The 17,295-nt window shown below is 34.8% G+C and overlaps 2 protein-coding genes across 2 annotated transcripts; one reads left to right on the top strand and one right to left on the bottom strand.

Annotated features, from left to right (window-relative positions):
- The first annotated feature begins 114 nt into the window (after positions 1 to 114).
- Positions 115 to 5,367, top strand: LOC113502530. The gene is made up of 9 exons (XM_026884138.1): positions 115 to 315; positions 401 to 515; positions 948 to 1,182; positions 1,519 to 1,735; positions 1,991 to 2,184; positions 2,734 to 2,894; positions 3,090 to 3,194; positions 3,336 to 3,809; positions 3,934 to 5,367. Exons 1-9 carry the CDS (start codon positions 264 to 266, stop codon positions 4,214 to 4,216), a joined length of 1,836 nt encoding a protein of 611 aa, XP_026739939.1. The 5' UTR covers positions 115 to 263; the 3' UTR covers positions 4,217 to 5,367.
- A 221-nt stretch (positions 5,368 to 5,588) lies between these two features.
- LOC113502533 (protein FAM32A-like) lies at positions 5,589 to 6,527 on the bottom strand. Its single transcript, XM_026884141.1, has 2 exons — positions 6,217 to 6,527; positions 5,589 to 5,901 (listed from the first exon to the last, which is right to left on the bottom strand). The coding sequence occupies exons 1-2, from the start codon at positions 6,430 to 6,432 to the stop codon at positions 5,779 to 5,781; spliced, it is 339 nt and encodes a 112-aa protein (XP_026739942.1). The 5' UTR covers positions 6,433 to 6,527; the 3' UTR covers positions 5,589 to 5,778.
- Positions 6,528 to 17,295: the final 10,768 nt, after the last annotated feature.

The raw sequence follows: 17,295 nt of genomic DNA on the forward strand, positions 1-17,295 counted from the left end.
CATACAGTAAGTGTTTAATTTTGAAGGAAATATATCAAACGTAAGTAAATAATAATAAGTATTCTAAAAAATATTTCTTCACTACGTTTTGTTTAACTGTCAGTAACCAATCGCGTTTGGCAGTTTGGCAGCGCCGCCCATCATCGTCGCAGCCGCACGCACCTTGCTTACACCCTTTGCTAGATTGAACTTGATGTCAAAACTTTGTTACTATTTACTCTAGCATTTACTTTTCAATGTTTCCGTGAAAGATTAAAATAGAAATGGCTCCCCATTCAGTTATAGTGACTGTGATATGCTTTCTATCGCTGGGCAGTAAGTTGTTTGTTTTGTTTAAATTCTAATTTATCGTTGGTTACGCCCAGTGCTTGTAACGTATTTTATTGTTTTCGTGTTTCAGTAGCTACAGTTGTTGCAGAATGTATGATACCTCTAGTGTTAAGAAATACTTGGTTTTCATTCGAAAATGGAAAACAAACAATTACAGACATCAATGCCAGTGAAATGACTGGAAGGTAAGTTTCATGATTGAGTCATGTTTGAATTATTACAAAAAAATATGAATTTTCACAAGCAGTATTTCCATTGGATTATTTCAATAAAGACCCCTTTTATGAGGAAATTCTTAAATATGACTTTCACTCAAGATTAAAATGATTCTTATTAAAAATTCTCCAGTAAGATCTATTAAATTCTTTCCGACAATTCATTACATAAAAAAATAGTAGTCAGATAAGATTCTTCTAAATCATCTTAGATTTCCTTGAATAAGTTTGTTTGTGTATATGTATGACTGTGTGATGTTTGTTACACCATACTGACCAATAATTTGATTCTATACTAGAGAATAATAGCTAGTATACTAGTAAGAAGCTAATTAGGATATTCAGCCTCTTCATTGAAACCTTACAATACAGTTTTAAACAAGTACCTATTTTTTTTTTCAGAGGCACATGTATCAACATAAAGTCTGAATACAGAGTGAACTACACTATGGTATTCTCTTACACCAAGTGTTACTATTGTGTGAAGATGATTGTCCGAACAGTGAATGTGTTGGAGAAGATAGAGTCTCCTTGTATTAACTTGGCACCTGATGAGGAACCCACAGTAGAGAGGGTTTGTCGGGGTCTTAACCCTGATCAAGGCTTGATTACTCTGTTTTCTGAGAACTATGTGCCTGTAAGTGTTTTTTTAATTCTCTTAATATGTTATACATATATTGTAAGTAGTAATATAGAAAAATGCATGACACAAATTGGGTTTTATGTGAATGTGCTATATAGACATAATTTGTAAGCAAAACTGCATAAATTTTTAATGTTTCAATCTCTGATATGCAAAATATGCTTGTGTTTTGCTGAATACATATATCATTACTCTTTGTCTTATCTAATATGCCTATATTGTCTCTCAGCCATCCTCTGTCTTGTAATATTTAAAACGCAACATTTACTCAGTTCTAACTAATTTAACCAAATCAACATAAGCCACCAAAAATATTCTCATTTCTTCTAGGTCAACTGTAGATCATCCCTGGAAGGTGTCTGGCAGTTTGCATATCAGAATCGTTTCCGCTTTACCGGCGAATGCAATCATCCTGATGCTCAGATCAAGTCCTGTCAGACAGCTGGTACACAGTTCTTGATAACCAACCAGAAGTTTAATATTACATATAGGAAATGTGCAGGCATGTCTAATACTTTTGACGGTGTTGTGGAATACAGCTGTTTAGGTATGCCATCATTATTATTTAATCATTTTGTTTCTTTACACTTCACTTTATTGCTTCTATGGTGTTGTGATATTTGATTTTGTAATGTCTATTGTGGGTTTTATTTGTATTAAGTTCAGCTTAATTTTTAAACTGAGGTTTTAGGCAAATAGACCAAGAGAGCAGATATCAGTACACCTTTTTACAAGCCTTCATTTAGCTTTATTTAAATCATAGCAATGTAATTCATTACCACAAAACTCTTATATTTTGTAGGTCATTGGTTCGTAAATAAGAATCACTTCTTTGCTGTCGCAAACACAAAGGAATCTCGAAAGGATGAGCGGTACAGATGTTTCCTGAAGAACAGAGATGATGACTTATACATAGGAGCCTCAATCACAGCGGAATGTAATACATTGAAGACTGTTGAAAAGTCACCAGAGAGATATCATGTTACGCCGGTTAAGGTAAATGGAAATGCAATCCAAAGAGTCTTTAATCAAATGAGGTTACCAAGTAGCTCCTTTTCAATGTTGTGACATACTATTGTCAGTACCCTGACTTGTTTTCCCCTTACCACTTTCTTGGTCTTGATGCAGTTAAGAATCGGCGCATCTAACTCCCCAGCAACATAAGTAAATGTTATGGTAAATCATTAATACTGTGAATGTACTTCAATGTACCATTTTTGGGTAGCACCCTATAGCTGGGCAGAGGTTTATACTAACAGTAGAGAAGGAACAACTATTGATTACCATACTTACTCACATCTGAGTTGATCACGACAGTCTTCATTTTTTTTTTTATCCAGCCTTCTTTGTTCAATTACTAGACAAAGACTTTCCCCAAAACCTTTGACCATTCTCGATCCTGAGCCAACCGGAACTAATCCACGCGGTATGCCTTCTAAATACTTCACACGTGCCACCGCGCCGCTTCCTAGCGCGATAACGACGGTGCTTTCCATCCGCTGGCTCCCATTGCGTGACCTTGATGTCATTGTTGGACCTTTCTAGGCTGAAGTAGTAGAACCAGGATGCAGGCTGCCACAAAACTTCTCGGGAGATTGGATCAACACGGCCAATATTGATGCTGACGTTTTTATAAATGAGACCCATATCATTGAAACATATTATCCTGATGAAGGAAGATTCAGGAAGACTATTTACGTTTGCAGGTAATGCTTAATTGTTATTGTAATGTATTTATATTTTTATGGACTGTTAAGTTTGGAAACTTAATTTTTCGTGATAAGATTCCCATAAGATTTCTTTCTAGTATAAGATCAATATTGTCATATATTTTAAAGGGAAATTATGGTATGCTCGTAAAATGCAGTAATGTAATGTTTTATCATATTTATTATTTGCAGAGAGCAGCGAGATAGTCGAGTGATGATGGCGCGTCTTACTGTCGACGGTTGCCAAAAAGATTACGTGTGCTTCGATTTTGTACCTCAACATCATAATATTATAAGGTTTGTTAAAAAAATAGTCTATTCATAGATTACCACTTTAAAGGCATCTATGCAAATATAGATCTTTAAGACGAATTTCGTTGTCTTTTTCATCTTACTTAAGTTCAAATGGACTTCATACAAGCCGCAATTTATTCCCAGGTACCGCAAAGGTTTAGCTATGATTCAAAGCAACTTCCACACGGTATGTTCTTGGGTGCAGTTCAAAAACAAACAGGAATGGCGTTATGACATATTCTTGAAGAAGGACCCTTCGCCTATCCGGTGCCCAGTTGCTGGCAAATTCAACTTCACTCAAAAGGGCGACGTCAAATTCGAAACGAGAATATTGGGTGGTGTCACTTTAAGTCCCAGACCAAACTTGTACTGCAAGTTGAATCTAAGTGATTTCTCTGTGTGCGATATAGACCAAAAAACTATACAGATTAAGGAAAACTATTGTCTGTCTGTAGACTATTTGGGTAGACCTGTCGATATCTACAGTGATCCCGACTACAGGATGAAATGTATTGGCTTTTGGAAGGAGAATCTGAAATCATATCTGATCACTTATGATGAATTAGATCCTTTCTCAAAGTACAGATGTTGGGTGTACCAGCGGGCTGATCTTAACAGGTAATTATCACATAAATACTCTTTCAAAAATCTGTATAATTGACAAATAAAAAGGTTCAATGCTTCGTAGCCCACTGTTGACTAATAAGACTATTTCTATAGCTTGACTTGTTTTGTTTTTCAGAGTGCTGATGTCTCAAGCTCTGGGTCCTTATTGTGATTTGAAGCAAGACGTGACGTCATGGAACTACACAGAGGGCGCTGCGGTCGCCATAGAAATGGAGGAATACGAGAGGGAGCGCGATCAATGTCCAATGCACTTCGACGACGGCAGTGACCCGTGGTCGACAAAAGAGAACTTCGTTAAAGTATTCACTTTCTCGTTTTGGGGATCAAATTCTGGTTCAATCACAGCATTAAGTACTGTTCTTATAAATCTGGTAGCTTTAATTATTTTGATACAGTAATTAATAAGTTTAGACTGATTTAGATGACAAGAGTTTATGTGTTCAACAAGCAATAGAACATTCGAGTTTTAAAACTCGTCCAGTATTGTCCAGTTATGTTTGATGTCGTGTGTATATTTTTGACTTCAGAAAGCTTCTGCCACCTCATAAAGTAATATTTGCTGGTGTAGAAATATTATATCTTGATGAGCGTAAGACCGTAATTTCTCTCTCACTACTGCAATGATACTTATTCTTTAGTAAGTGCAAAAATAATACAATACATCTCATTATTTTATTACTATCGAATCTCACGTATATGCCTCTGGAAGGTGTGAAAAAGTATGACTTGAAAATATCAAAGCTACAGAACAGTATGTTTAAACAAAATGATAATTGCAGCTTTTGGCAACTTTTAACTATAACAATTAGTTTATTTTATGTATATTAGATCTGATTGTACATGTACTTGATGTTTATATTTTAAATTAGTATTTTAACATAGGCTAAGAACAACAATTTTTAATGACATTATAAATATTACATTTATTATCTCTAATAGTGATAGTCAGGCCGTCCATAAAGTACTTATGTGTAGATGTTTGGTTGATACTTGTTTATTAACCATAGTGTATAGTCTCCTTACCATGATATTAATAGAAATCTCACTGATTAAACCTGTTTGCATTGGGCATGAGCCTATGTAAAAAAAAAGTTGTTGTATGAGAGTAACTATATGCAATTGCATATAAACAATTATATCTCATACAATTTTTGCAGTCCTAAGTACTGCAAATATTTACCACCTTCAATTTAAGTTAATGCAAGTAAATATGTATGTCCATACTACATTATTATGTATGGTATTATAAACAAATAAGCATTTATTTACTTCTATATATTAAAATTAAAATACTTTATATTTAGAGAATATCAATATCAAAGTGTAATTGATAGCCTTCAAGTGTGCCTTAGACAAGAAAATATTTAGTTTTAATTATTTGAATCATGAAATGACATTACTTTTATTGAGTAAATAACTTTTAAATAAATATCAAATCATATTTTACACTGTTACCTTGTGTATTTTACAATTCCGTCCAATAAACTGTTTTGCTTTAAATTGTATGTTTTTATAATTTTCTTTTACACATCTGAATAAAATGTTATGAATTAAGATTTTGTTTCATTTTATTTGCTGCATGAAGTCTCTTACCCATGGCAACACTACACATCTGTAGATCTTTAGGGATAGCTATTGTAACAGTGGAAAGTGCCCTTAAATAATAAATATTGCTTGATAAGTTGTGTTCAGGAGTATAGTTAATGGAGGTTCATAAATACTATGAAAATGTATAAGTATATGGGTAAATTATAAATAATTAACAGATCATGTTAGAAAAAGGACATATTTTTATTTTGTTTCTTATTTATTACATTATTGATTGCAGATAACCATACTATGAGAATACTCAGTTAACACTAGTTGCAGTTAACAATATCTTAGCAATCAAAGAACATATTTGTCAATCATTATTCATAAATAAATTAATAAGGTACATGAACATGGTTCCAGTAACAATTTATTTAGTCCAAGATACTTTAGGTATATCAAAGTGTTCAGTCAGACTGTCCAGGTGTTGGTTAAACTTTTCAACTCTTTGTTTGTGGGTCATCTCGGCTTTCTGTTGTATCCTCTGCTTTTGCTGTAAGAGAAAAAATATAGTTGTACTGTTTCAACGGAGAAAAGATGTAGTTTTTTCAATAAACTTGTTTAATTTTGCTTAAGGTAAAGGATCTGAAAATTGCTACATGAGTTTGGGTCAGCTTCAGTCAGTTTTCTTTAACTTTCAAGAGATTTTTAAACAAATACGCAGATCGGAAAAAGGTTATGCAGTCAATCGTAGCATATATTCAAATGCGTGTGTGGCACTTGTGGCCAACGCAGTAACAATTCTGGTGTTATAATTAAAATATGAGATGAACAAAACTTTAAACAACATTGTGCAATATATACTTACCATTTTTTCTTGCATCTTTTGGAATGCCATTTCAGCTTTTGTTTTCGTGTTGACGACGGTGTTAGTTTGTTGCTTCACTTGTTGTTTTACTTCGTTTTCCATTAGTTTCTCAGTGTCCTTGTTAGCTTTCTTCTTCTTCTTTTTCTTGATACCAGAGTTGTCCTTGATTCTTAACTGTGCTTTATTTACACACGCGTATTCGTCCTCTTCGCCCATTATAGATGTTTAACTTTATTTAAACAAGGGTTTGTTTGTTATTTACGAAAGAAAACAGCACCACAGAACAGCACTCACGAAAATATACATACACTGGTTTGACATTGACAATAGGGAACTGACATTCCATTCGCGTCTGTGACAAGGTTTTTTTTTAATTTGGATAACGGGCATTTGGCATGGTTTCGCAAAAAACCGAAAGATCATTCGAGAGTTTATAGTTTAACAAAATCTTATGTCTGATAATGGTTTGTTAAACTAGACGTACAAGTGGAAGTCTTTACATTTACATATTAGATACAAATTGAAAAACACTCTACTAAGGGGAATATTCCACCTTTACTTTTTAAATTCTCATTATATGTAAAAGTACTAAAACAGTGTTCTTAAAATAGATATAAAAATGTAAAGCATGATTTTGATCAAATAAAAAGATAGGATAACATAGTTTAAGATTTATACGTAGAGGCAACTACTAACACTCCCTTGTAAGACTCCCTATCTGACGACGCGGGGCTTTAGCCAAGTTAAGTACACATTAACTCACGAGGGTGGCAGGTTGACTAGTAGCAAATATCATAAATAAATAAGTGATTGTTCACTACAAAAGAGCGGGAATGAATAGCGTTTCTTGGCGTTATCGCGACGGCGCACGCGCGCTGCCCGCCGACGCGTACGGCCTAGAGATTAGTTTGATTTTGGGCCACGTGTCGCCACGTGCTTGCCGACTACCCACCAAATAAGATTAACGGATTTGCACACTACAGATTGCACACGAATGAGCAGGAAGTGTAAAGTGAAACGCCGGTAATGAGATCGCTTTGTGGGTTGGCCGATGTAATGAGATAGGAAAAAATATTATTGCAATCGAATATGACACATTAAATTGTAGCTAGTTTTAGTTTCGGTTCTGTTTCTTTGTTTTTTTTTTGTTTTAGTAACTGAAATCCAATCTTTTTTTAAAATTAATATTGACCGTAGAACATAAACTTCCGGTGTTAATTGGTCATAGTGTATCCCAACACTCTCAACTTATGCTTAGAATGCATCTCCTTAACTAATCATACCAATATCTTCAACAGTTAAAATAATAGGGCACCTACTTAGTAAGTTACTACCTAGTAAGTAAATGGACAGTATCTTGATGTTAAAGTGAACGACTATTCCGTTTTTTCAGAGTTTACAAATAATGCGAGTTTGACAACATAATACTGAAATTATGATTCTGCCACTACGTACTTAAGGAACAAATTTCAAGATCAAACATTAGGACCAAGTCCTTAATAAACCTAATATAATACGGAACACGCTGGGAGCATAATTTGTATTATTTTGTACTGTAAACATTTAACTGAAACAACACTCAATTCAAGTAGTTTGAATGAAGCCAATCCAAACCAATACAAACAACAGTAGTTTATCCAATCAAACTTAAATCACAATCTAATCAGATATCAAACAACGTGCAAGAAATCCTTCTTGACTAGAAATGATAACTTTACAATGGAGTTGACCTGAATGTCTTGCCTGTACTACGGCTAGGGTGCAACGCCAGCCGATGGCACGTGCCTGGTCTGATAACACTCACCCCTGCTACTCCATCGTTATCGTGGCCATCGCGGACTGAATCGATCTGCGGCATGGCGGCATTGGCCTTGTGGACTTGGTACAGTTTCTAAGAACTAGCTGAAATAGATTTATTAGTGAGAGTTACGGCATTTGAGTAATTTATCAGAAACGAATTTGTATCCAGTCGTGTAGTTGTTAGTACAGTTTAATATGTTGATTATAAGTATCAAAATTTGTTGATCTTAGCTTAGCTCATATTTAGTTAAATGAAACAGACTTTGTCGTTTTAGTAAGTAGCGAACAAATTGTTAAAAGCAGTCGTATCAGTCGTTATTAGTAGTAGTCGCTTGGCAGCAATAGTTACGGTATAGCTAGCTTACAGCTGAAAGGATCGTAAGGCAAAAAAGTCATTATAAAAAATTACAAAACATAGAATCGACGTTTCGTTTTTACTCTTCTTGTAATGGGACCAGTGATGATGATGACCAGTGACCAGTTAAAAACAAGAGAAAAAAGGGAACAACCGAATAGCATTCTAAATTCAAAGTTTCAAACAATACCTACTTGACTTCGATTAACGCCTCTCGTGCGAAAGTCATGGGCTTAAGTCCTCAACGTCGCATTACTTTTATAAATCCAAACTAATAGCTAAGGCTAGGTGCAGAACAATGGTAGCAGCTAATAGACATTAATACAGCATTAGTTATAAGCGACGCACGCGCCGGCGACGCCTTGTTTGCCAAACTGCCCTAATCCGCTATTTGTAGGGGAGGGAAGCCACACGTTTGGATTCTGTGGGAATAACGGATGTAGTTGGAGGCTTAGTTTAAAGATCAACAATTTGTATATATTTAAAATAAAAGACGACTATGGTATGCTTGTATTATAATATTAAGGAAAGACTTTGATTGAATAAAAAAAAATCGATTTCTTAATTGAAACTAATTTAAGCAATTCACTAAGTTCTTATCTTTTAGTGTCGATAATCGGCTGATTATGAAAGGATACCATGAAACCTATCTACAGTTGAACTTTGTTAAATTTTAATGCTTATATTTCGACGAAAGTTAGGGATTCCGACCTCTTAGCCACCCTACTCTGCTGCATAATACCGATTTGACTTCTGAGAGGAAATCCTTTTCCCACGAGCTTTATTCAAACATATGTAAAGCGTATGATGGATGACGCACCGACCGCCCTTTAGCGGGGGTTAGCCGTTTAAATCACAATCGTGTCGCCCCTAATACATTTTTTCATTGGTCACTGAACGTTTAGGTTAAAATTTATAATGTCATTTTTACTAGCCCGACTTCACACTAAAAGAGTTGAATTGGCACACGACAAAATGATTGCGCTTTTTATTGTAACGCGCCCAGGGGTATTCAGTTACACTGGTTACACTAATTTCATTTCCCATACAAAACTTACGTTTGAAGAACCGAAATAGGCGGATAATGTAATCATACAATTTTGTGTTCATAATGTGAGTTTTGAACTCACAATCGCTGTTTTGTCATGACTTCGGTAAATATGTCTTGAAAACAATATAATATGTGAAGTAAAAATGTTTGGCGCGTTCGTCGGGAGCGGCGCGGGGGCGAACGCGTCAAAGTTTTCCCATTACGCGACTCGCAGACATTAGCAGCCCTCTTGGGTTCATTAAAATTTGTCAGCTTGTCGTATAGGAGTAACTTCTAAATGGATGTAGAAACTTCTCTAAGTGAAACTCGGATGACGTAAAAAGTTCGCCGGATTTTGAGTCGGCGTTTTTTCGACGCCATCAATTTCTCAGCCCGTCAAGAAGATTATTCGCACTCGCATTGCGGAAAAAAGAGTAATTTAAGTTTTCCAGAAGAGTCGTTGCGTTGGAGTTATGATCTTTGTTTGAAACTTTGATTGATTTATGAAATCCTCATTGTCTGCTAGGACGATTAAGGGATCAGCGGGGTTTGTTTTAAAACTTAAGTATGTGTGGACTTAATATTCAGTAAAAGAACCGTCACACACATTCCAGCAGCGCCTAAAAAAATATCATATCAAATAAATATGTTCTCATAATTAAATTATTTTGTTATGGAGACCTACTTTGACCCAAACAATAGCGCAAATCGTCCCCAAAAGAAAATTAAAACACCAACGCCTGTGATTTGATCCTGCGCAATCAGTTGCCGAAGCGAACCAGTCAATGTTATTGTTCCCTTTATGTCTGAGGGGTTAAATGAACCCCAGAGTACGAGGGTGACGCCGATAGTTTATTTAACAGATGTAATTGTGAATGAATGAACGAAATCGAACGAGTGGAAGGAATGTTAGTGTAATTAACGCGGTGGGAGACTGGCCATTAGTAGTCGGTTTTTATTTTTTATTGACCAGCGCGTTGCAATTGCGTTTTTGTCAACGTTGTTTAACTTGAGGCCGAATGCATTATCGAATAAAAACTGTAAATGACGTGTTAATGTAAATTACTTTTAACATAAATTGTTGTTTTATTTACTGGTTTTTATTACGGAGATAACTTTTTTTTTCATAAATATGTAAGTAGACTTCGTTTAATTTTAGCAACTGTCAAAAAAGGAACTAAAATTATAATTTTGGCATTCAATAAAATTATAATATTTTTATTCGTACATCATATTGATCTGTCAAATTGTTTGTCAAATTTATTTTTTATTTTCAGTTCCTGCTCTAATCTAATTTTAATACTTAATTTCATTTAAACAAACACTTTTTACAGACTCACTGGCGTCGGCTGTCAATAGTTTGCTTGTCTACATTACGATGTAGGAAGGGTTGTAAGTTTGTAACTTTAGATGGCAGTAAATCAAAACTCATTGTGGTGCACCCCTCCCAACCTCCTCCCACACCGTGCTAGCGTAACAGACATTTTAAGTAAGTACTTATTTTGATGCGATTTTCGTCTTTTAAATCTACTTTATCGAACAATGTTATAATTTTGTAACTTTTTAACTGTCGCTTTCAAATTTGTAATATTCTTAATTTTAATAAAATCAATGTTTTCAAATATCTATCCGTCCCTTCTCAACGTTTTAACATTTAAAAAATAATTATTTCTGTATTCAAACGTTTTACACATATTAATTGAACGAAAAATTGCCTTTTTGGTAACAGTATGTTATGAAACCACAAAGTCTAGTACTTGATACTCTTATCTATTAATAACATTCTCGTTTAGTCGTTCATACCATCTGTATCAATTAGTGCCTAGTTTAACGTGGATAAGTCAAAAAGAAATTAATCATGCATCTGTCAGAGACAAGAATTATGAGTTACTACAAAAATCACATGCCTATAAATGTATTTAATTAATTAACCAGCGGTGGGTAATTAAGGAGCTATTTCAAGAATTGAAGCTTTAATTGTGAGGTTCAGAACAGGTATTTTTTTATTTATAGTCGCTCGTATTTTGTTTTTGGTACCGGTAGCTTATTCTATTTTCAAGATGGCCGTTTAATTGAAATCATGGAACATGACATTTTATTTGTTTTAAGCGTTCTTTTTTAAAATTTTAATATGACATTTCAGCATTTGCTGTGCAATAATAGGAATCATAAAAGCCTTTTGAACTTGATAATATGTATAAGCTTGTTACGTTGTTATCTTTTATAACTATTTATTGTAGGGATGTGAAAATTACATACCACATTATTATTTATGCCACAGCTCCGTTGCCTTTTCAATGTATACCAGCGTTGCCAGATTTTTTTCCTTACAAGTCGGGACTTTGGTACTTTTTAAGTGAAAATAGCGGGATTCTTCAGTCAGAAGCGGGACATATAAATTACACATATATATATCAAAGGTTTTCAAATTTTTATCTTTTTATTTAACTCCGCCAAAAATTGATCGAGCTTCTTTTTAGATTCGTACTTGGTGTGAATCCTACGAGGCGTGCTACTTTCGTACGGACGAAAAGCGGGACCTTTAAATTTGATCTAAAAATCGGGACGTCTGGCAACGCTGATGTATACCCATATTCAAAATTATAATACTAAAAAAATAAATAGACAAATAAATTCGAACAAGCGGTAGCTAACAACGTATCCAGATCAATGACAGCTAGGGGAAGTTGGTCTGCTGCGCATCACGCAACACACGATGCGCACGCGCCGGCGCCCGCGCAAACCGCACACAACGCTAATTCACACATCCTGATTGTCATAGTGAAGTGTCACTTTTTAGACTTTGAACTAAAGGGATAGATAGAGCACGGCTTTGGTAAAGGGCTTGCTGATTTGTAGATAGTGTGTGTTCATTTTTGTCACTTAATACTTTTACGTAGTATTAATTGTGATTAATAGGTACTGATTATAAATGAGCACGGTGTATTCCTGAGCAATGATTTAGATTACAGACTTAGGTTACACAGGTAGATTAAAGAGATCATTAGTTTTCAATTTCATGAAGTCCGTATTTTTTTGCAATGTTTCTATTTTGTTGTTTTTGTTCTTTGCGTTTCATTGTAGTAACGATTATACCCCCTGTACAATCTTAACTTACCACAACGTTTAAAATTAAGACTTGCACTTATGGAATATAAACGCATTGAAGCACACCATGGCAAACCTAACAAAGAACTCGGATGAATCCAGGACCGAAACGACCTGACACATTCAAACAAAATAAACTCCAGACACTTACAAATCAATATGTTAACTTGCACAACATGTTTATACTGTTATTGCGGGCAATAACGCCTGTTGACACACATTACAGAAGGTGGCCTTCAATTGTTTCTATTCATGGGGTCTTTTAGACCACAGTTGTGTGGCTTGTTGTGGCCACAGGGGACATGAGTGGTAACTAGGGTGTTAATACTGTTAATAAACCTATTTTATTTGTGATCGTATGGTGATAGCAATTGAACTTACGTATTTCATGTTTAATATATCTTTTAGGACTACATGCCGAGACTTGCATTAATTAATATCGAATACGTTTATTGTCATAGGTATAGGGAAGAATTAAGAAATAAATAATTGACCATCATTACTTAAAAAAAATAAAAGCCCTTAATCATTCCATTATACTTTAATTTCAGTCTAGTTCCCTGTTAAAAATCAAAACAAACTATTTACTCGTACTCGACTCAATATTGTACATAATCGATCGATTCCTGTAACAACGTATATTCTCGTCTAGCTATATAAATGTAAGGTAGTAATTAGGCGACGCACGAGCCGGTGGGAGGTGGGCGCCGGAACCGGAAGCGCGCCGGAGATGAAGGCGCGATACAATATCCGGTTAGACGCCATTTCCGCGCGAGACGACGCGTGTGTGGATGCCTTTAGCTTTACACTGATAGATACAGCCTGATTTTGTATTAGTTAATGGGACATTCGAATATTATAGCTGCTTAAAATAAATATTATTTTTAAGATTCGGTTGTGGGAAGTTATTCAAAATCACATTCAATTCAACGATATACAAAAAAAATATTCAAGAGCACAGTCGAAAAGTAGAAGTAAAAAAGCAAGTTAGTAAAATAACTATTGCCTTTAATATAATATTCAATTTAAAAATGTAGAGCTGTTTATTTATCACCTGTTTAGCTTAACTAAACACAACAGAAAAACAGTAACATTACATTTGGTTAAATTTTATTTGTGTTTTAATGATGATACTCATTATCATTAAATAAAAAATCGAAATTCAAATTAATTCCGAGAGTCTACCCTACCATAATTCCCTAGGTACTTGTACACCAAAAGTATTCGATTAAAGTATTAAACCATTATGAATTGGAATCGATATAAAGTGTCTCGCGATGAAATCGATAAGGCAGACATCGTCATCGACTGGATGAAGGATTCTTTGTTCATTAAGAGGGAAACATGATTGTTCCCTGGGGATTAAGCTTTTATGCCTTTATGCCTTCAGGCTTTTATTCTTTTATGAGATTTTTCAGTCGGGTTCGAGAGTTTTTCAAGGTGTCTGGTTGAAAGAATGCTTAGCGGTCTTAAGGGCATCGTCCTTGCTATGTACTTTTGTACCTATGTAACTCTTATGTATGTAAACCGTACGCGTATTGTCTGCGTACCGAATGTACATACATCGATTTTATGTTTCATCGTAATATGGTATTGTGAAAGTCTTTTTACTAATACTGTGAACTTTATTATAAGAAAAATAATATGTGTCGGTGGATGGCGGATGCGTATTCTTTTGTTTTGGTGTGATCAGTTTTGGGATATCTGACAAAAATCTTCAAGCGAAAGGAAATTTGCTTTTAGTTTTAATGGCACAAGTTCTTAAAGAATTTTCCTTCGGATCTTATATGAAGAAAATGAATAAGAACTGATTTTAAGTAAATTTATTGTAATTAAATCTATAAAATAAAGCTGAAGAGTTTGTTTCTTAGACCGTGCTAGGCTCCTATGATCCGATTTGCAATTTTTTTTAGTGTTATATTTATCGACGAAGACCATATAACCATCACGCTTTGATTACTCAATAGGAGCAGAGCAGTAATTAATCATGTTACAAAACGTGGAGAAGACGCATTCTCTGTAAAACTTATAATGCAATTAAAAAATCCGAATTCATACATATCATAAATCGCAGGCAACAGTAAGTGAGAAAATAATATGAGTACATCAATCTAGAACCATGATACATTAACACATTACGACTATCAATCACCACTACTACAATAAATATACATATAGAATCTGAAATACATCATAAACATGGTACCTTTAACTAAACAATAACTACAAATAAAGCAATTGTATTAAACAGTAGCATAGTTAAATGAGTTTAACCTTCAAAAATTACGATACAAATCAAAGTTGAATAGAGCGATCATCACGAATGAACATTAGTAGATATGTGCAGGTTGTAGTTGTACATGTAGTAATAATTATTCGGCGTGTTGCGATAATACAGATTTAGATAGAGCCGCCGCTGCCGAGATAACCCCTTACATAGCTCAGAGCACATAGCGCCTGCCCACCCTAGGTAGCGTCAGAAACGGAGCGTTTATCTCCAAGACATTATGAGAACATTATTTTTTATTGATTTAGTACATTGTTGGTTGTTGGTTTATGACTGCAGTATACGTTAGGTTAGCTCATGATTAAGGACTCTGGTTGGGTTCGAAACTCGGTAAAACGGTAAGAAATTCGGTAGTGTATAGTTTTGTATGAATGAATCATGGTATTTTATATGCGTTGACAGTCATTTTAAGTATATTTTAAAACGTAATGTATCAGTAGCAGTTAGTTCACTTCATTCGCCATTTGATCTGTTATAACTCTTGCTATTGGATCAAATATTAATTAATTCAGAAAGTTAGTTGAACGCCACCCTTTGAAGACGGCGAATTGAGCTAGTTGTCTTTGACATAGTACAAAATGGGGAAAGTTATTTGGTATGGTGTAGCAAAAGTAAGCCTGTATGTAGTCCACAGTTTGCTTAAAAGGAATGAAAAAAAAATCGTATTACGTAAACAGATTCTAATTACGAATTTACACGTGCGAAGTTTATTTATGTAACAGGTCCAAGAACGGAAGTTTCTATGCGTTTTTTAATCAATAGCTTCATAATGATAATTACATTGACACATTATCATACTTTTTTGAGAATTTATAAGAAAGTAAATGTTATTTTTTTTCATTACAACAAGTGTGATCCAGTTTCATTAATTGTCAAAATAATTAGCGAAAGTGGAATTACGCAAAGTACTCCATTAAACGACGTTTTTTTATGAAAAAATAAGAAATTAAAGAAACCACATTTAGCTTTGTTTCACAGATAAATTCAGATTTCAATGACTTTCTATTGCATTAACGTAAATTTTACAAAAAGTTCAAACTCTCTTTTTAATTTTTTCAAGTCCTTTGGATTTTTCGAAAGATCGATAAATGTGGAATAGAGATGTGGGTATTATAGAAAATGGAAGAAAAGTGATGTACTTTTTGTCTCCAAAATTTTAGTCTTCTTACATCTGCTGACGGTATTCGCCGGATTTCTGAAAGGATCTAAGGAGGGTGGCGAGAGGCTTCGAGGATGCGCCGGGGGCGGTGGAGGAGAGCGGAGCGCGGGGGAGGGGTACGCGGGCTGCGCTGTGACGTCACGTCCTATCTCGGCGGCCATCTTGGATTATCTCGTCGCACCTGCGGGGCGCGGGGAGGCTTAGTATCGACCCGATGCGAACCCTGCACATTTTTCAGGGTAAACTTGAAAATGTTTTGTCTATTTACTTATTGAGGTATAGATAAGAATCTCATATTGTACTATTTTTTTTCTAATATATGCAGCTAGTTTTGAGAAATCTGTTTAGTAAGATAGTTTATTAATAAATGTGCGTTTGGTCTTGATCAACAAAGAAAACCTTGTGGAAAATCTAGGACCACAAAAAGTTTTTTTAGCGAAAGGTAAAAAAACTATATCTCCTTAAAGTCGGTGCATCAAATATAACATAATGAAATGAAAATTGTATCAGTTTCCTTAGGTCTTAAAACATTTGAATAAGAAAGTGCCGGATAAAACAAATACCAAGTCTTATAGTCTGTTAAGGCGGATTAACCTTACAGCATTGGTCTGTACTGTCTTAAATATGTCGTTGATAAGTAGAAGAAACCGTGTTAAAGCCACCAAGCTTTAACTGTTGGTTCTACTATCTACACATGCAATACGGTAAGCAAAGAGTTCTTGAGCTCTCATTCTCATGTATTTTCTCCATACAACAATAAATAACATACCTAACCGATGACCACATAAAACCTCTACACAAATCCTACACAAAGAAACATTCAAAAACAAACAACATTTAAAAACCATATCATTAAACAAAGCAACAACCTCCAATCCAGAATCCACATAAAATAAGTTTCAATTAAGCATTTAGCCGCAACTAATACAGGGTGTATTAAAATTCAACGCACACACGCACGCCGTTATCTGTCTGTGGCAGTTTGGACACGGCGATACGATCTGCCCCCATCCCTTATCCCTTTGTACCACCACTTCAAACGACCCGCCCTTGCTTATTTACAAAGACATAACAGAAATTTTAACTTATCAACCTGTTTCTGTATTGTCAACTGCAGGGTTACGTTTGTGTTCGAAAGATCAGTAAAACATCAGCATGTAGATTCTAATAAGACAAAAAATGAACCCTCTGCTGGAAGAGCCTGAAACGAGGCATGATTTAACATTTAACAAGATCAGTTCACAAGTATTTCAAAGAATAAAAATACTTGTGATTTTCTAATAGGCCAGAGTCTTAGAAGTGTCTTAAAAATATTTCTTAGTTGGTAAAACGAGAATATG

Source organism: Trichoplusia ni, chromosome 17 (assembly GCF_003590095.1).
Source record: "Trichoplusia ni isolate ovarian cell line Hi5 chromosome 17, tn1, whole genome shotgun sequence".
Classification (NCBI taxonomy): domain Eukaryota; kingdom Metazoa; phylum Arthropoda; class Insecta; order Lepidoptera; family Noctuidae; genus Trichoplusia; species Trichoplusia ni.

Bases quoted from the DNA above. Each gene is read 5' to 3' on its own strand.
- LOC113502530 (XM_026884138.1), top strand. From the start codon at position 264: ATGGCTCCCCATTCAGTTATAGTGACTGTGATATGCTTTCTATCGCTG. The intron at 2,185-2,733 runs GTAAATGGAAAT...GGACCTTTCTAG, and splicing joins ATCATGTTACGCCGGTTAAG to GCTGAAGTAGTAGAACCAGG. The intron at 2,895-3,089 runs GTAATGCTTAAT...TATTATTTGCAG, and splicing joins AAGACTATTTACGTTTGCAG to AGAGCAGCGAGATAGTCGAG.
- LOC113502533 (XM_026884141.1), bottom strand. From the start codon at position 6,432: ATGGGCGAAGAGGACGAATACGCGTGTGTAAATAAAGCACAGTTAAGA. The intron at 5,902-6,216 runs GTAAGTATATAT...TTTCTCTTACAG, and splicing joins AAAAGATGCAAGAAAAAATG to CAAAAGCAGAGGATACAACA.